Here is an 18,868-nt window from a genome sequence, read left to right on the forward strand (position 1 = left end):
TACAAAAAAAAAAAAAAACCCAAGTTGGCATTTAATATTTACAGACTTTAAACAACAGAGTTATATCTCACTTTGAACTCTTCTTCTTCTTCTTCTTCTTCTTCTTCTTCTTCTTCTTCTTCTTCCTCCTCCTCCTCCTCCTCCTCCTCCTCCTCCTCCTCCTCCTCCTTCTCCTTCTCCTTCTCCTTCTCCTTCTTTTCTTTTCCTGCAGTGCGGAGACTCAAACCCAAGACTTTGCACATACAGGGTAAGTGTTCTGCCACTAAGCTGTAGGCCCAGTTCCTATACATTTTTTTTTCTTTTTATTTAGGGCCTTGCTAATTTGCTGAGGCTGGCTTTGAACTTGTGATTTTCCTGCCTCAGCCTCCCAAGCCAAGCCGCTGGGATTACAGGCATGCACCACCACACCCAGCTTCCAGTACATTTTTCTTAAAAAAAAAAAAAAATCCAGGAGTCTGGGGATGTAGCTCAGAGGTAGAATGTTTGCCTAATATGTAGGAGGCCCTGGGTTCCATCACTAAATAAAAGAAAAACAAAAAAGATCCAGATGATCTACACTAAAATTATTAATAGTAGTCATTTCTTGGGGATGGGAATATGATGTTTTGATTTGTTTTATTGCTTATCTGTATTTTTCTAATTTTTTTATAATACATAGGGCCTGAGTCTGTAATAATAAAAGGTTATTTTAAAAACTGCATTCCAAATCCTTAATATTATTCATGTTGCCTCAGGGGAAAGTCAAGAAATGTACTTACTGTATTATTCCTGAAGGAGAGAGAGGTGTGGCCACGCATAATACAAAGGAATGAAGTGCTAATCACTGTGGCATCTGGCTCTGGGGGACTTTTCAGGGGAAGTCCCAAGTCTTGAGTCCAGAGCATGTGGAAGGTCCCAGTGGACCAGACTATCCGGCCCTTGCACTGTAATGGAAAGAACCCAGGAGGTAGAATCTGAAGATCTAGGTCTGAATCCAGATTCAACCCCAGATCCAACCATTGACTAATTGTGGCCTTTGGCAAGTCACTTAATCTCAGAAGTGGAAGGAACCTTTAAAGTTCCTTCTGTGGGTTAGTCACAGGTCAGGAGCTAAAACCCCAGTCACTGACCTGTGCAGGTTCTTTCCACTATGTGCTACTTCCTTGCCTTTATTTTTTATTTTTATTTTTGGTTCTGAGGATTGAACCCAGGGCACTTAACCACTCAGCCACATTCCAGCCCTTTTTGTTCTATTCTGAGACAAGGTCTCACTAAGCCTTGCTAAATTGCTGAGGCTGACCTCAAACTTGTGATCCTCCTACCTCAGCCTCTTTAGTTGCTGAGATTATAGGTGTGGACCACCATGTCCAGCTGCTTCCCTTTTGATACTCCTACTCCCAATAACTTTGATATAGCAATTTACATTTTTTGAAACACACTGTTCCTGTTGAATACTCCCAGAATCTTGTAATAAATGAACATTGTTCTTTCCCATTTTTATTTTATTTTATTTTTTTCAAAGATAGCTTTAGCTGAGCACAGTGGTACACAACGGTGTTCCCAGAGGCTTAGGAGGCTGAGGAAGGGAATTGAAGTTCAAGGCTAGTCTTAGCAATGTAGGAGAACCTGTCTCAAATTTTTAAAATAAATAAAAAGTTCTGGGGCTGGGGATGTGGCTCAAGCGGTAGCGCGCTCGCCTGGCATGCGTGCGGCCCGGGTTCGATCCTCAGCACCACATACAAACAAAGATGTTGTATCTGCTGAAAACTAAAAACATAAATAAAAATTTAAAATAAATAAATAAATAAATAAATAAAAAGTTCTGCAGATAGATCAGTGGTAAAGTGCCCTGAATTCAATCCCCAGTACCAAATAAATACATAAGTTTAAAAATAAATAAAGATAGCTTGTTTGCTTCATGTATTTGTTTGTTTGTTGTGGTGCTGGGACAGAACCCAGGGCCTTGTGCATACTAAGGCAAGCAGTCTGCCACTGAACCACATCAGTCATTCACTGGTACATCAGTGGTTTCTGAGATAATAAATGGCTTGCCCACAACTAGTAAATGGTAGGATTAGAACTTGCATTCTTGTCTTCAGACTCCAAATCCTGCCTTCTTTCCATAGTTCCAGGTGGCCTGTGTAGGTCCCTGACACTTAACTGCCTTCTACTCACAACACACATGCAGGATCTCATTTGGGGCAGAGGCATGAGAGCTCTGCACAGAGCATTCTTGGTTAGCTAACAGACCATACTGGGGCTGACCTCAGGTTGTTCAAGGAAGAACCCAGACTCCTTCTGCCTCTAGTACACCAGAGGCTTTACAAGAATACAAACTTCCAAATCTAGGCAGTCACAAGGGTCAAGGGTCTTTCTGTTCTAATTTCCAACCTGGTTCCAGATGGCTGCCAGCTCCCTCTGTTCTAAGAGTACCCTCCTCATTCATGAGGGGGAGCCACACTTTATCAGCCTACTTGCCTCCACCCTAAGGCCCTGCTTCCTCATCCCTATCCAGTTTCTGCCTCTCCCTAATGTTCCCTTCTCAGGACCCCAGGACTTATCATCACCCTTGAAGCTGTGAGAAGCAGAGCAAGAGGCAATGTTGGGCCCAAGGGGCAACAGCTATGAGCAGCTGGCACTATGCCCTCTTCAATAATTCATTCCTGGGGAGGCTATAGGCACTATGCCCTCATTCTGAGCCAGAGATGGCTACCACAGCTCAGAGCCTTACATTGGGGGAGTCAGAAGTGGGGCAGAGGGCTGGTAGAGCAAGTAGAATATACCTAACCTCCACACCCATGCTGGTACCTCCTCCCCTGCTCTTTGTTAGGGAGGGGCTCTCGTCTGGATAAGAGGAGCCATCCCGTGGACATAAGGAAACTCACACACCGCAGTGAACCAGAGAGGCAGAGAGGGGGGATCATCACAGCCTCAACCCACTCCGGCCAGGCCAGCTGTACATGCCAGGCTCAGCCTCACACCCCATGCTTCTGAGCCTTTTCCAGGCTATCCTCCTAAAGGATGCAAGTCTGCTTTATCCCAAGTTTTTGGCATATTTCAGCTGCTCCCACTTGAGGAACCTCTCCCTTAAAAGTTCCGTTATCTGAATCAAACAATGCTGCCCCCATTGTTTTTCCACCCCAACTTCCCTGGCTAGCCTGATATTTACTAAGCTTATAAGCCTGCAGGAGTCGGGTAAGTAAGTGAACCCACCCCTTAAGCAGATGATTCAGAATCCTAAAGTGTTGGGAGTTTGGCAAGAGTGGTTCTTTGCCTCCAGGGAGGAGAAATGGTGCTAAAGTGCAGCCAGCCTCCTTCCCCACCATCCTAGGAATCCTGCCTTCCATGCCCCATGCTGAGGCAGCCCTAGAGTTCTGCTCCTTCCCCAGCCTGGTTCCCACTCCAACCCATTCTGTGGACCTGGAATCACATAATACATGCAATGGAGCCAGAGGGGAAACTGAGGTGTAAGACTAAAACAAACATATATCAAGCACCTACTGTGTGCCAGGATGAGCCAGACTCTGGACAGCAGGAGGATGAGAGTCAAGCATCTCAGCTTTCTCACCTTCCCCTTCAAAAGGCAGAACTCCCAAATCCACAGAGCAGTCACAATGTCTGTCCCAGAGTAGGTAAGTGTTAGGTCTTGAAGCCATAGCTGACTCCCCAGTCCCTCGAGGCCTGCTTGCAGGAAGGAGGGTGTAATCTTTCTGGGCACTGTCAGCAAGAAACTCTTCAGATATATTTATAGCAAATGCTGCATCAGGGGATGGAGGCTGAAAGTGCCTCAAGGCATCAAATAACACCATGGACCCAGAGGTAGGAGGCCAGAAAAAGAAGACTGCTTGCAGCAGGAGAGACTGAGGTTTGATGTCTGAGGAACTTCCCCAGAGTAATATCTGGATTTGGCCACGGGGATTCCCTGTGGAAACTACTGCCAAATTTTCCCAGAAGAGAAGGGCTAGGCATCTTTTTTGGTCTGGTAGAATAGACATAAAGGAATAGCTGTAGTGATCTCTATCCTGTCGTGCACAGATTTTCAAATACCAGGGCCACTAAGCACAGGTGTGTAGATTATGCCATGCTGAGGAGGCAAACAGAGGTTGAAATTCAGCTCTATAGCCATAGGGCAAACTCCTAGTGCAGAGCTTCATTTGTGCAGAAATTAGCCAGAAAGGTCAGCAGGGGCCCTGCCAAATATCCTGAGTCCTGACAACCTGGAAATCTGGGAGGTCAGGGGACAAGGTGAGTTGGATCCAGGGAGAAGGGATGGGCTGCCTGGAAAGTCCTCCAGCTTGTATGCTAAAGTCCAGGACCTGAATAGGCAAGTTAGGGCAAGGGTCCCCTAACTTTGTCCATGCTAGAAGCCCCTCTTAGGATGCCCTGTCCAGATACTGTGAGGTCAGAGCCAGAGAAGGGAAACCTGAGGGACCTCCCTTAGGGAAGAAGAGGGGGTGTGTGTCCTGGACAGGTCTCAGAGAGGGAATGATCCTACCAGTCATCTCATACAAAGGGGCTTGGAAAAGGGCAGCTTGGGGAATCTAGAGACTGGTCTCCTGGTTGTTGCTCTGAAGCTCCGACCTTTTCTGTAGCAGATGGATATGTGAACTGATCCTGTGCACCTCAGATTCCCTCTGATAGGCTCAAGGAGAAGTAATTGGTATTTCTATTTTAAAGAGGGGAGATGGTTTCTAACCGTGGGTTCAGGCAGAGGGAGTAGAGGGAAGGAAGGGGAAGAGGGAGCCAGGGACAATTGCTTCTCCTACGGAAACTCAAGCTGCCCCAAGGCCCAGAGGAGCTAGTCCATTAGCCGTGGTCAGCAACAGGGGGCGGGGTAAGGAGGGGGAGCCTCTCTCCCTCTAGGTCTTATTGCCGAATGAAAGGCAAAGCTTTTGCTCCCTCTATTAGAGCCCCCAAACAAAAACAAAACAAAAACCTTCACACACATTGTGAACACACACACACACACACACACACACACACACACACATAATTTATCTCCTCTGAAAGGTTGAAGCTGAGTAACTTGGGTGGGGGGGTTGGCAGTCCCTAGGGGATCCGCGGATCCTCTAACTAGACCACAGAGAGAGGGGGAGTCAGTGTCCTCACAAAACACTTTCCAGGTTAAATCCAGCCCAAGGAAGAGCTGAGGGTGGTGAGAGCTCTGAGAATGGACTCTCCTACAATGTAGCTCCTTCTGGAATGGGGACAAGTGGAGGGGCAGTTGAGCAGACAGGGAGAGCAAGTCTCCTGAGATCCTCAGGGAATAAGAGGGTTGAGGGATGGGGGTCCTGATCACCCCAGAGGAAGTGGGTTTAAAGGGGAGCTGGGAAAGGGAGGGTTCTAGTAGTGCTGAGGTGAAGTTGGAGACCCAGGTCTTTCAGTCTCAGGCCTGCTACCGTGAGAGGGTCTGTCGCCCCCACTCCCAGACGCTGTCTTGGGTATGGAGAAGGGTCCAGCCTGGATGTTTGGGGTTTGGAAGAACCAATGAGAGGTTGGTCCGCTGAGAAGGGTGCAGGGAGAGAGACGACTGGGATTACACCCCCGCTCCTCCCTCCCCCGCCAGAACTTGGGCTTGTCCTATTTGACGTGCCCGCCGGAGGGGCGGGAAGGGGTACTGACCCGAGAAGCTGTCCCGAGACTCTGCTCCTGCTGCCCAGTCCCGACTGGGACGCTGCCCGGCTTAACCGGACGCCCCTTTAGACCAGGATGGAGGTAGGAATGGTCCAGAGTCCGGGGACCGCGGGTGCCTCAAAGGAGACCCACGGGAATGGGTACAGAGTATACCCTATTCCCGGATCCCTTCCTGGGGGTCTGGAGGTGGGACTGTAGTTCCCGGAGAGAGGGAGTGGGATTCTAGGCTTCGGCGGGATCTCTTTAGGGGCTGCGCCAGGTCAGGGCAGCGCCTCCTGCTGGCAAGAGACAGGACCCCCGGTGGGTGCAGCCACCTGGAGGACGTGCGCAGACACCTGGCCAGCGAGCCCAGGAGGCACTGCAACCAATGGGGAAGGAGCCACCTCGCTTCGCCTCGCCCTTTGCGGGGTGCAGGACCCAGGAAAGAGGGAAGACGGTAGAGATTCCCCCGGGAGCGGGGAGCGTCGCGGCTGGACTGTCTCCAAATAAATCCCGCAGAAGCCCCAGGGTCTGGCCCCTGGGAAGGGTAGATGGACTTGGCTTCTCTGGAGCCCTGAAGCTTCGGCAAGCAAGCCGAACGCTAGCATTCTTCCTTTTTGGTCCTTCCCTCGGCTGAAGTCGGGGTCGCGGCTGCCGCTGGGATCGCGGTGCCTTTCTTCCTGGGGTACAGGAGTGTAAGCGCAGAACGCGGGAAGCAAGGTCAGGGCGGCAGAACCCTCTCCTAAAGATCAGGTGCCAGGGCAGACTTTGAACTATTCCCGCCCTTCTCTCCTGCGGCGGTGGGAGCTCCAGGGTCTCTACCCTTTCCCGGGAGGAGGTATAGGAAGACGCGGAGGGGGAAGGGAAGATGGGAAGGGAGAGCGAGCGATTGGGTCGGAAGGACAAAGGGAGGCACCCAGATGAACAGAGAACAGGGATCGTAGAGAGAGACGGAAGTGGAAAGAGGCAGGACTGAAAGGCGAAGGGAGGCGGCGAGGAAGGGAGGGGGAAGGGAGGGAGGAGGAAAAGGGGAGGAACCAGGAGCGAGGGAAGGGAGCAGGCGGCTGAGTCGGGCAGGCGTGGGGCGAGGCCAAGCGTGCAGGCGGGAGCCAGTGTGCAGAACAGCGGCTGGGTCCTGCTCCCGCCTCGGAGCCCCTGGCCCGGGGGAGGGGGAGAAGCCAATAGCCCGGTCTATGTCTTTTTCTGACTCCAGTGCAACCTTCCTGCTGAACGAGGTAACTACGGGCACCCCCCCCTCTTTCCCAGTGGGTGGGAGGAGAGCTCTGCTTCAAGCTTAGGAGAGGGCCCACATTTGGGGGAGACTGCAGCATGAGGAGGGAGGGGAAACCAGAGGTAAGGCCAAGGATAAAAGGGCCACTGGGTAAAAGAGGAAGGGGCAGCCAGAGCTCCTTAGTATTGGGACTGGAATGGGAGGGAGGACTGATTGGGGAGCCAGAAAATGGGCTGGATTAATAGGAAGGCTCTCCCAAGTTCCCCCTGGTGCCTATTCTAAGTTCCCTGGGGGCAGCCTAGCAGCTAGAATGCTACCGATCTCCATTTAGTCCAGAAGTCCTAGCTCCTGCCTCAGTTTCTCTACTCGATGCCTGGGGATTGGGATATGCGCAGCTTAGAGAAGCTATAATGCATTCTAGAGACTCTCCTAAACCTGGTTATTTCAGCTTTGCCTCTTAGGTCCTGCATCCATGATTAGTATGGTATGAGAACTGGAGTAGGCAGGTTTGGGTGAGGTGAGAAATGAAAGGAGTATGGGGAGGTGGAAGGGAGGCTCTGAAGCACCAAAGGGACCCAGGGGATGAGCCCAGATATGAGGAACTTGAACCGATCTCCTGGGAGTGGTGGGCATGGCAACTCATGCCTCAGGAGCAGACTTACACACCATTGTCCCAGCTGGGGATGAAGGCAACAAGGTGTGTGAGGAAGGAGTGCTGCTAATTAATGGCAGATCTTCTGTTACCGATAGTCCCAGAACCTCATGTGCATAGGGAGAGTCCAAAAAGAAGAGACCAGGAGAGTAGATTCAGGGATGGGAGAGAACCATTAGGACCATCTCCCAGGAGGGCACTCTTTCACACCTCTCCACCCTCTGAATGGAGAGAAGAAAAAAGGAGGATACAAGGAACAGTGGAACTGGGAGAGGACACAAAAGTGAAAAGACAGTATCTGGGACCTTCCAGTACAGAAAAACCAATATATCACCCCTACACCTGCAGGAATGAGAGGGAATTGTGAAATCTGACTGCCTCCCTCAGTTGTGACCAGCATTCTCAGTCGCAGGGACTGCAACAGTTATCTGCCAACCCCAGGAGAAAGAAGGGCTGAAGTGGCCCACTCAAAGGTGTGGGCAGACAAATTTGACAGTCTGAAGATGAGTCCCCTTCACTTTTTCTTGCCAAGGGAATAGGAAGAAGTGACACAGGTGGCAAGTTAGTTGATTTGTGTGATCTTCTTCTCTCTCCTATGCACTGTGCCTTCTGCTATGAATCTTACCAAACCCATTACAGTTTTGGCTTTCTGATTTCCCTTTAGCCTCCAATGGTAAAAGGGATGAGCAAATTCCTGAACTCACCCTCCTGGGTATGAGAAACTGGGAATGGAAAGGACTGAGTTTAGGGACAAGAGCATAGACCAAAGTGTATGCTCCAAAGGTAATTCAGGTCTATCACATCCTCCTCTTAGGGTGCTCAGGTAGATGGTGAGAATTCAAATGAATAATTATGCTCAGGAAATGCAAAAAAGGAGGAAACTTAAGTGGGTAGATTTGGGGAAAATTTTCTTGAAGACAAGGGCTGCTGCTCTATCTCAAATTGCAGTACTCCTTTGAAGGAGACTGAGTGATGCAGAGTAGAACTGTGGCTAGAACTAGGATAGTGCCCACCCTATCTTGGACCTTTTGCAAAGCAGGAGATTTGCTATTTTGTCCTCCCAACCCTAGTGTGCCAGGATCCCACCTTTTGTCTCACCCACCTACCGCCATCCTCTGGTTTCTTCCCCTTTCTCTTTAGGTTCACCTAAAACAGCCCCTTCCTGCTCCAGTTCCCACAGATGCCTTGGCAATGCCTGGCACAATCCTTGGCAAGGAATTTAGGAAGGGAACCTCCATCCTGGCCGGGCTAGGATGAAATCTGCCCGCGCAACAGGTGTAACGGGCCTACCCGGCTTGGGAAATTACCCCCTTCTCAAGGGTTGGGCGACACCGCCTTTTGCTGCAGCCCAGTACAGACCGGGCCAAGCACCTGTTGAGACAGGGGCTGCTTTCAAGGCATCGGCCTGGGGTCGCCAAACCCATTCCTCCCCAGTATTACTACGGGGTTTGCATTTGGAGTCTCAGAGGGAGCGATAACACTCCAGACACACCGCCTTCTCACCTGGGACCCTCCCTGTCTGCTGCCCGTCCCTCCTCCCCACCCCCGTTCCACCTCCCCGGCTTCTCCTGTGACCCTCAGTCTTCGCATTTTCCTTCCTCTGCCTCGATTACTGCTTTTTGTCCTCTCTTGCCTTCCCGTCACCCGTGGTCTCTCCGGTCTTGGCCCAGGTCGCGCCTCCTCCCGGCCTCGCGCCCCCCCCCCCCCCCCCGGGCAGCCCTTTGTTTCCCCGCGGAGTAGTTCCTGGGTTGCTGAGCGTCTCTGTCTCCGCATCTCTCCTCGCCCCGCCTCCTCCCGCCCGGATCCGCCCCGCCCGCAGCCTCTCCTCCCTTCCTCCCCGCTGCCCCTGCCCCAGAGGCGCTGGGGGACCCACCTTCCCCAACTCGCGCCCGCCGCCTCCCGGGCCCAGTCCCCCCACCGCTCCCAGGCCGCGGCGCCCCCGCCGCCTCCGCCTTCCCGGCAGGGGGTCAGGTGGGCGGGCACTATTGTTGTAGGAGCCGGCGCCAGATTCCTCAGCCGCGCTTGGGGTGGGACCGGCTGGGTTTGGGGGGTGGGGAGGGGGAGCGGTGATTTGAGCTCCGAGCAGCTGGTCTTCGCGGCTCGCTCCCTCCTTCGCGCTCTCTCGCTCTCCGCCGCCGCCCGCAGGGCTGCGGGGCTCCGTGGCATCTCGGGCGCGGCCCGCTGTCCTCGCCCCAGCCTCCGGGCCGCTCCCGCCCCCGGCGCCGCTCGCTTCCCCCACCCGGACTCCCCCATGTATGACGACTCCTGCGTGCCCGGGTTTGAGGACTCGGAGGCGGTGAGTGCCCACGGGGAGGGTGGGGGTGGGGCAATTGGGGTGACACTTCCTTTCCCTTCAACCCTTCCCCCAGTTCAGGACTTTGAAAAACGCCTCAGTGGCGGGGCAGGGCGCGTAGGGGGGCGTTCTAGGAAAGTGGAGAGATGGGTTTTCAGGCCAGGGGCTTCCAGTGCCCCAGGCCTAGACTAAGGGGTGTAGGAATGTATGGAGGGGGCACTGGAGTTGGGGGAGATTTGAGCAGGTGGCCCCAAAGCCCAGGGCAGAAGGGGAAGAGGGAGAAAGGGGTCCAGGCTATAGACACTGAGGCTTTAGAGAGGGAACACGCAATGTCTGGAGTTTCAAATTCTGGCTTTATGGGGTCTGAACACTGCTGTTGGAGAGAAATTGGTGCTCCTGGGCAGGGGGACACTCCAGACCAGTGCCTCAAGGTAAAGGACAAATTGGGGGGCTAGGAGAACATCAGAGAGTCGGGTACCAGCTTCTTCAGTCAGAGGAATCCTAAAACTTGAGGAGCATCATCATTCCTCTCTGGTCTCCATCTCTGCGAATTGCCTTTTCTCGTCACCCTTTCTCTAGCCCAGTTTCTCTCCCAGGCTGAAACCTGGACATCCAGCACATGGGTGGCCCAGCTGACTGAGCCCCATCCATTACTCAGCCCCCTCCTGAGGCTTCCTCAGAGCAGCGGGTGTCCTGAGCTCCTGCTCAGCATGGAGGGCCTGGAGGTGAGGCCAGAGGAGCTGAGGGCCTGGGGATGGAGAGGAAGCTCTTTGCTCAGAGAACCAGGCAACCAATAAATATTTAATTCTTCTCTTTGCTTTTATCTCCTGACCCACTGAGACAAATCAGCTCATTAGGCAGTGATTCCCGGAGCAGGAGCTCAGAGAGCAGGGAGTATGCCTGGAAAGATAAGATTGGGGAGCAGCCTCAGTCCCTTGGAGCTGCCAGCCTTCCCTCAAACATCCCACAAGAAGACCTTCTTAGTAAAAGATAGCTGGCTCGGAGGGGGCCTCTGATAGGATGAAGGGTTGAGCATTCCCAGGTCTGAAAGCACCATTGAGTCAAGTCTTCTCCCATCGCTCACCACCAGGTTCAGTATAGTTGATGTTGGGGCTCAGACCAGGCAGCTGTCAGTCCTTTTCTGGGACTGAGCTCCTTCTGGGCCAAATTTTCCATGGGTCCTCTGGTGCTAATTACATTGCAGCTAGAGCAGATGATTTTCAAGGTTCTGGTGGACACCTCTTTCTGACAGTTGAAGGGACAGCTGGTGTAGCCCAGGGGGCCAAGGTGAGCTTGAGAACAAACCTCTCAATGGGGCTGCAGGGCCCTAGGAGGTTCTTCCCATCCCTGGTGAGAAGGTGAGGGCTATTGCAAGAAAAAGACTGACGCGTGGATGGTATTGGAGAGGAGCCTGCTGACCCATTGCTGTTCCCCTCTGGTTCCTGGATCATCCTCCCCCACCTTCTTTCCCCTTGCCTGGCTCCTTGCTCTCCCTGAGGCCCCCTCTGAAGCAGTAGGAGGGAGATCAGGCTCTAAATAAATCCACAGGCTCATCTCCCTCCTCTCCTTCCCCCGTGCCAGGCAAGAGAGGAGCTGCAGCCTGCCCACACACTCACCAGGCAAGGGGGGCACCACCAGGGCACTGTGCCAACTCTGGCAGCTCCCAAGTACTGAGCCTCTGGCTGTTTTGGCATATCAGGGAGTGGGGAAAGTAAGACCCCAACATATGCTTTTTAGGACAGCCCTGACTTTCCCAAAGTGATATCAGAGCGTGAAAGATGAGCAAGCCCTTAGGACTTTGGAATCATGGAGAGGGGTTCCATTCTGAGCACAACTTATTAAATATTTAGGGAGAGATTCTGACATTCCCTTCCTAGTGTGAGAGGCCAACTAACTCAGATGCCCCAGATAGGGATAGTAAGATCCCTAAATAAGGCTGAGAGCCTGGGCAGCAGGGAATAAAGATGGAACTCCTCTCTCAGCACCATGCTGGGCATCTAGGAGGTCTTTCTCTGACATATGCCAAGTGAATGGTCATCCTGCCTTGCCTTCTGCCTCCTGTCCTTTTGGCTTCTGTCCACTCACTCAGCCCTCAATGTCTCACAGAGTTAGCACTTGTGTTCTAAGGCTCCTGGGAAGGAGGACTCTCACTCTATACAAAGGTTTTTTCCTGGGGCTCAGCCTCTCATTATCCAGCTGCCAAGCCAGCCTTATTTTGTTTTCAGTAGAGATAGGGAACAGCAAGCAAACTCTGCTCCTTTCAAATGAAAGGCTTTCCCCCTGAACTGTGTCCTTGCCTTGGGTCTACTATAGATGTTATCTCTAGCTTAGGCTGTAGGGCCCTGACTGACACCAAGCTGACCAGCCCTCTTGCCCAAGGCAGTGATAAGGAAGAAGGCATGACTAATGGGAAGGTGCTTGATGTTGCCTCTTCCACTCAGAGTCTATCTAGCCTTTACTGCCTTCTGTAGGTGACCATGCCCCATAGGCTTAACAGAATGAATATTCCTCAGCCTGGGATCCTAAAACCTCTTCTGCCACACACTCCTACAGGAACCCTTTATCCAAGCTCCTTCCTTCTCTCTGCCACTGGCATCTCAGAATTGAGCAAAGTATCCCTTCAGACTTTTGCCCTTAAAGAGGAAAACTGAGGTAGAAAACAAGATTTCATTTTCCTTAGACTTGCAGGGAAAACTCAGATATTCTAAATTCCAACCACTTGACTCTAACTCTGGGTCTTCTTATTTGTTTGGACAACTCCCTTATGGCCTTGAAGGTGGACTCTGCAACCCTTCAAATGCACCCTCTTTGCTCAAAGATCCTTTCTATGGGAAGATCTTTGAGACTCTCTTTTCATATTACCAAAGACACTCTCCCACATCCCCAGGGTCCTGTACCTCAGCTGGGTTGCTTGGCACCAGTGTGGTCTTCCTCCAGGGCCTGATATCCACCTGGGCCCAGGAAAGGGGTGGGGAAATGTAGGCCAAGCGGTAGGTGTGGCCCAGCCTTTGCTGTGCCCAGGGAGATAGCTTTGTATTGCCCTCTTAGTCTGTCTGATTTGCTGCTCACACCTGGCCATATGCCCCGCAGGTGTGAAATGAAAGAAAGTGGGTGGTAGGGACAGTAAAGGGGAGGTAGCTTCCAGGAGTTGACAGCTCAGTCTTCACACTAGAGAAGAGCAAGGGCTTACCATTTGGGAGCCTTCAAAACCATGTTGGAGTAGGGAAGGTGGACCCTAAGAGGGCAAATGGCTACATCCAGACACTCAGGCCTGTGAGGTGGCAACCAGCATCTCTTGACTGTTCCTGGCTGTACTCTTCTCAAACATCTTAAGAGATGATGTCCAGGCTGCTTTTTAGGCTGGTGTGAACGGGGGGGGGGGGGGGGGGGGCTGGTCTGCTGGATTGAGAATTATCTCTAGCATGTCATCTTCAGTACATATCATCTCCCTTCTCTGTCTCAGAGGACTTGGTAGAGAAGAGAAAAAGGAGGGAGAAGTGATGTCTCTATACAAAGCTGCAGTATTAATAGGCTGGGAGGGAAGGGGCCTTGATCTTTGCATATATGGATCAGACCAGCTTCCCTGTAGGTTCAGAGGCACTGTGTTCCTTCTCAGTGGATAGAAGCAGCATGAGATTCCAATTACCCCCTGGGAGATGGAGAGGCTGTAACAGAGGCACCAGTGTAGATTTAAGAGGATGCCTTTCTGGTGTCCTTCACACCTGAGCCCAGGGGTCACAGCCTTTCTCCCATCCCAGGGTTCAGCTGACTCCTATACCAGCCGCCCATCTCTGGACTCAGACGTCTCCCTCGAAGAGGACCGGGAGAGTGCCCGGCGCGAAGTGGAGAGCCAGGCTCAGCAGCAGCTTGAGAGGGCCAAGGTATACCTTTTGGGTAGGAGGCCAGACTAAGGGAAACCTACACTAGGTCCTGGGTCCTGCGGAGTCAGGAAGGATAAACTTGAGCATCAGTGTGTGTGTGTGTGTACGTGTGTGTGCACACGCAATGGGCAAAGGCTCAGGCTGACACCAAACTCCTCTACTGGAGCTCTCACCTTCCCCTGATGGTGTGCCAAAACTGGAAGGGGTGCCTTGTACTAACCGCTGAATTCTTCAGCACAAACCTGTGGCATTTGCTGTGAGGACCAATGTCAGCTACTGTGGTGTACTGGATGAGGAGTGCCCAGTCCAAGGCTCTGGAGTCAACTTTGAGGCCAAAGATTTTCTGCACATTAAAGAGGTAATCAGCTCCCCTTCCCCAAAAAGCCTCTAGCATCTACTTTTCTTGCTTCTCCCCCAATGCCTGTTACTTTAATTCTTAGTCTGTGAATAAGAAGTCTCCAAACTCTTCCATTCTTACCTTTATATACACCTGTACACCCTTTACACCCTAGACCTGATCCCTAGGTCTCCACCATTCTGAGACCTGGCTTGATCCTCAGTTTCTATATCTGTAAAGTGAGCAGTTAGATTAGTTGCCTCTGGGGTCCCCTGGGACCACTGTGATGCTGTACTCTGAAATCCTGTGGCTTGACCCTGACTGCCTTTCCTTCTAACACCTTCTCCTGTCACTGCCCCTGGCATTGCTTTTCCTCAGACCAGCTCAGCCCAAGGCCTGGGCTGGCTCTTCTCACTGCCCCTCTTGCTCCACCCCAGAAGTACAGCAATGACTGGTGGATCGGGCGGCTAGTGAAAGAGGGTGGGGACATCGCCTTCATCCCCAGCCCCCAGCACCTGGAGAGCATCCGACTCAAACAGGAGCAGAAGGCCAGGTGAGAGCAGACTGTAACTCAATAAACACACACCCCAAACGTGCACTTGGCCCACAGTACATGTCAAATGCACCACGTATGTACACAAAGACCCAGCTGTACATTATTTACACCACACAGATCTACACATACACCCACAGATGCATACTTAGCATAGGTACTCCATTTTCATAAGTGGGTGGGCATTTATACAACTATTGTATAACATAGTACATACACATTTATATTCTCTTTCCTTTTTTTCTTCTCAGGAGATCCGGGAACCCTTCTAGCCTGAGTGACATTGGCAACCGACGTTCCCCTCCTCCATCTCTAGGTAGTCTCCCCTTAACCCACCCACCTTGGGTAGATGGGTAACTAAGACACAGGGGAAAAGGGGATTCTCCCAGTGAACTATGTGGGAAGGGGCTGGTGGAGGGATCAAAAGAATTGGGAGAAGCCCAGTGTCTCTCATGGGGAAGGGAATACCATGCTTTCAGGGCCTTTTCCCTTCACCAACTTTAATCTTTTATTTCCTTTTCCAAAAAGCCAAGCAGAAGCAAAAGCAGGTGAGTCAAGAAAGGGAGATGGGCTGGGGGGCTCATGGCTACAGGGACACTTTTCTGGGCAGTCATTGTTGGAGGGGCAGAACAGAGGGGAGGGAACCCAGAACTTCTGACTACCCCCATCACTCAGGCATAAGGCTGGTGCCAGGGCCATAATTTTGTTCATTCTGCAGGCAGAACATGTTCCCCCATATGATGTGGTGCCCTCCATGCGGCCTGTGGTGCTGGTGGGACCCTCTCTGAAAGGTTATGAGGTGAGAGGAAATCCCAACCCCAAAGAGTCACCCCTGGCAAGACTGTCATATGCAAGCCCCAGGGCCAGTGGGAAGGAGAAAACTCTGGGATCTTGTATGGGGACACTGTTCTCTCCAAGAGGGCTTGCATCAGTACTGTGCCCTCCCCGCAGGTTACAGACATGATGCAGAAGGCTCTCTTCGACTTCCTCAAACATAGATTTGATGGCAGGTAAGCTGCCCTGGCCTGGCCTGACCTGAGAACTAGAGAGAAGATCATTGACTACTTCCTCATGCCTAGAGCAAGTCTCCTCTAAAGGGAAAGCTAGAAAGCTGGGTAAGGAGAGGCTGAGGCTTTTTATGGTTTGAGGTTTGAAGCCAGCTGTGGTTTCCCACCCCTACCCCAGGATCTCCATTACCCGAGTCACAGCAGACCTCTCACTGGCAAAGAGATCTGTGCTTAACAATCCTGGCAAGAGGACCATCATTGAGCGCTCCTCCGCCCGTTCCAGCATTGGTGAGGAGTCCCCATCTCCTGCTTCTCTACCCACTCCAGAGCTAGTGAGAACCTACCTTCTCCCTTTTTTCTTGCCCAATTCCTTGTTTTTCTGCCCCGTCTCTTCTGCCTGCCCCAAGATAATCAAGAACCCATCCCCTCTCTCAATTCCCTGGTCTTCTGCCTGTCCAGGCCTCCAGTTCCTTCTAGATTGCCATTTGGGAGCCCTCAAAGTCCTGGGAGTAAATAGTGGGTGCTATTTACAGAGCACTGTGCTCCTTTCCTTAGCTGAAGTACAGAGTGAGATCGAGCGTATATTTGAGCTGGCCAAATCCCTGCAGCTAGTAGTATTGGATGCTGACACCATCAATCACCCAGCACAGCTGGCTAAGACCTCATTGGCCCCCATCATCGTCTTTGTCAAAGTATCCTCACCCAAGGTAAGTCAACAGGGGCATGGGGGAGGCCCACAGAACTGCCCCCTAGCATGCAGCACACCTCTGCTTAGGCCCTTTACTAGGGTATGAGATTGCCCCTGAACACCACTAGTAAGTGTTCCACCCTCTCCCCCTGCAGGTACTCCAGCGGCTCATTCGCTCCCGTGGGAAATCACAAATGAAGCATCTGACAGTACAGATGATGGCATATGATAAACTGGTTCAGTGCCCACCGGTGAGTGCCTGGGTCAGCGGTTCCTATACCCACTCTTCCAGGGCAGCAGGTGTGGTAGAGATGGGCAGGGACTGCTGCCAAGAGGAAGCCAACATTCTCCCTTTACCCTCCTTCCCCAGGAGTCATTTGATGTGATTCTGGATGAAAACCAGCTGGAGGATGCCTGTGAGCACCTGGCTGAGTACCTAGAGGTTTACTGGAGGGCCACCCACCACCCAGCCCCTGGCCCTGGACTTCTGGGCCCTCCCAGTGCCATCCCTGGACTTCAGGTAACCATTTACAATTGGTTCCCATTGCCAGCCAAACCACATACCCTTTCTGCCCAGAGGATTTTCCTTGCCCTATCATTCAGAAGGCCAATGGATTGTTGAGCTCTCAGCTCTGCTTCCACTTTGTACAAAGCTAGTGCACATGGACCAAGGAATTTTCCTGGTTGAGAGTAAATCGATAAGATGGGTAATCAAAGATTTGTTTTCTAGGGAGTCAAGAGAAACATTATCTTCAGGAGGCTGAGGCTGGAGGATTGCAAGTTTGAGGCCAGCCTCAGCAACTTAGCGAGGCCCTAAGCAACTTAGCGAGAACCTGTCTCAAAATAGAAACACAGAGGGCTGGGGATGTGGCTTAGTGGTAAAGCCCTGCTCTGGGTTCTGGGTTTAGTCCCCAGTAGCAAAAAAAAAAAAAAAAAGGAAGGAAAGAGAAACATCTCCAAACCCTCCTCCCAGTCAGTTTTGGAGGCAGAGCCTGAATTTTGCAGAGGTCAAAAGCTCCAATATTCTTTATCTGACCAGGAAAGATAATCCAGCATGCTTCTTCCTCACACCAATTCCTCCTATACCTGGAAATTGAGTTGAGGGGAAGAATCTTCCACTCTGCCAGAGGTGGGAGGGAGGCAGAGGCCAGATCCCATGCTGCTTCACTTAGAGCTGTTGTATGGCCCTCAGAACCAGCAGCTGCTGGGGGAGAGAGGCGAGGAACACTCACCTCTGGAGCGGGACAGCTTGATGCCCTCAGATGAGGCCAGCGAGAGCTCCCGCCAGGCCTGGACAGGATCTTCACAACGCAGCTCACGCCACCTGGAGGAGGACTATTCAGATGCCTACCAGGACCTGTATCAGCCTCACCGCCAACACACCTCGGGGCTCCCCAGTGCTAATGGGCATGACCCCCAAGACCGGCTCCTAGCCCAGGACTCGGAGCACAACCACAATGACCGGAACTGGCAGCGCAACCGGCCTTGGCCCAAGGATAGCTACTGATGGCCTCCTGCTGGCCTACCCTGGCAGACACAGGCACAGCTGGCTGGGATGCCCACTCCAGGCAGGTTGGAGTTAGACTGGCATTAGGCTGCCACTAGGCTCAGCTCCCACAACCCCCTGCCCAGTCCCAGGGCTGCCTGTGGTCCTAAGGTTCTGGAAGACGCAGGGGAACCCCTCACCTCCTGGGCACAGTGACCCCCTAGGCTCCCATTCCAGGTACTAGCTGTGTGTTCTGCACCCCTGGCACCTTCCTTGCCTCCTGCACAAGAAACTGCCCCACTGGGCAGTGCCCTCAGGCCAGGATCCCCTTAGCAGGGACCTTCCCACCAGACTCAGGGAAGGGATGCTCCCTCATAGTGACAAGAGGGTAGGGGCTGTGGGCAACATGGCACAAGGAAGAAACAAAATTCCCAAGCAAACAACGGTCTTAATTGTCACAGGACTGAGGAGTTGTGCTTTGGGTCCAAAGGTCTCCATTCACCTCACTGCCATACATCAGGAACAAGACAATCAAAGCCCAACAGGATGGTACTTCCACCCATCAGTTGGAGTGGGGCATCCACATCCAAGACCAGGGTAGCAGGCAGGTGAGGCGGGGCTGGAGAGACCTCACCACCAAAGCTCTTGGAGAAAAAGGTCCTCCTCACACCTCCAGGAAGCTTAGCATCTGACAGGACCAGGGACATGGAGCATGGTCAAGCCAAAAGGCAGCAGGAGCCAACCTGGATTGGAAGTTTCGGGGAGGAACAGCTTAGGGGCCTCCTTGCCTTTCTCATCCTTCTGCCCTTGCATCCTGACATTTCTGTTCTCACCCTTCATGCCTCCTGGAAGATGGGGGCTCCAAAATATTCCCTGACTCATAGCTGCTGCTTGTTAGGTTAGGGTTAGATGAGGAGACATAGGACACAGTGGACAGCCCCCAGAGGCCCTGGCTACCTGGTTACCCTTGCCTTATGGCTCTAGTGTGTGACCTACAGAGCATGCTCCATAAGACCCTGTCCCATTTCACTGTCATAAATAAAACACCATGCACAGTCCCTCAGGTGTGTGTTCTATATCTGTGGGCTCAGGTGGCCAAGTTCCTCATCTTGTGCCCCAAATCTACCAGAAGGTATTTTGTCTTCCCT

The 18,868-nt window shown here is 52.3% G+C and overlaps 2 protein-coding genes across 6 annotated transcripts in view; one reads left to right on the top strand and one right to left on the bottom strand.

Annotated features, from left to right (window-relative positions):
• Nucleotides 1-3,593, bottom strand: part of ADCY6 (adenylate cyclase 6) — a 37,823-nt gene extending 34,230 nt beyond the window's left edge. Inside the window, exons 1-2 of one of the 4 annotated variants that reach the window (XM_081310082.1) lie at nucleotides 3,481-3,593; nucleotides 759-923 (exon numbers count right to left, since the gene is read on the bottom strand). The gene's annotated coding sequence lies outside the window, so the exon portion shown is untranslated. The remainder of the gene's footprint in view (nucleotides 1-758; nucleotides 924-3,480) is intronic. The other 3 variants (XM_081310083.1, XM_081310080.1, XM_081310079.1) reach the window with 3 other exon arrangements.
• A 3,054-nt stretch (nucleotides 3,594-6,647) lies between these two features.
• CACNB3 (calcium voltage-gated channel auxiliary subunit beta 3) lies at nucleotides 6,648-18,778 on the top strand. 2 transcript variants are annotated; one of them, XM_081310101.1, is made up of 13 exons: nucleotides 6,648-6,827; nucleotides 13,527-13,649; nucleotides 13,885-14,007; nucleotides 14,424-14,539; nucleotides 14,791-14,855; nucleotides 15,068-15,087; nucleotides 15,258-15,338; nucleotides 15,491-15,549; nucleotides 15,725-15,834; nucleotides 16,102-16,253; nucleotides 16,390-16,485; nucleotides 16,605-16,754; nucleotides 17,427-18,778. In XM_081310101.1, the coding sequence occupies exons 1-13, from the start codon at nucleotides 6,786-6,788 to the stop codon at nucleotides 17,739-17,741; spliced, it is 1,452 nt and encodes a 483-aa protein (XP_081166227.1). In that variant the 5' UTR covers nucleotides 6,648-6,785; the 3' UTR covers nucleotides 17,742-18,778. The 2 variants fall into 2 exon arrangements, with proteins under 2 accessions (XP_081166227.1, XP_081166226.1); XM_081310100.1 differs by lacking the exon at nucleotides 6,648-6,827 and adding an exon at nucleotides 9,296-9,771.
• Nucleotides 18,779-18,868: the final 90 nt, after the last annotated feature.

Source organism: Spermophilus citellus, assembly GCF_964194105.1.
Source record: "Spermophilus citellus genome assembly, chromosome: 10".
Classification (NCBI taxonomy): Eukaryota; Metazoa; Chordata; class Mammalia; order Rodentia; family Sciuridae; genus Spermophilus; species Spermophilus citellus.

What these genes read in the sequence shown, in the direction of transcription:
- CACNB3 (XM_081310100.1), top strand. Translation starts at nt 9,727, where the DNA reads ATGTATGACGACTCCTGCGTGCCCGGGTTTGAGGACTCGGAGGCG. An exon ending in AGCAGCTTGAGAGGGCCAAG is followed by an intron (nt 13,650 to 13,884) that starts GTATACCTTTTG and finishes TGAATTCTTCAG; the next exon opens with CACAAACCTGTGGCATTTGC. An exon ending in AACTGGTTCAGTGCCCACCG is followed by an intron (nt 16,486 to 16,604) that starts GTGAGTGCCTGG and finishes CTCCTTCCCCAG; the next exon opens with GAGTCATTTGATGTGATTCT.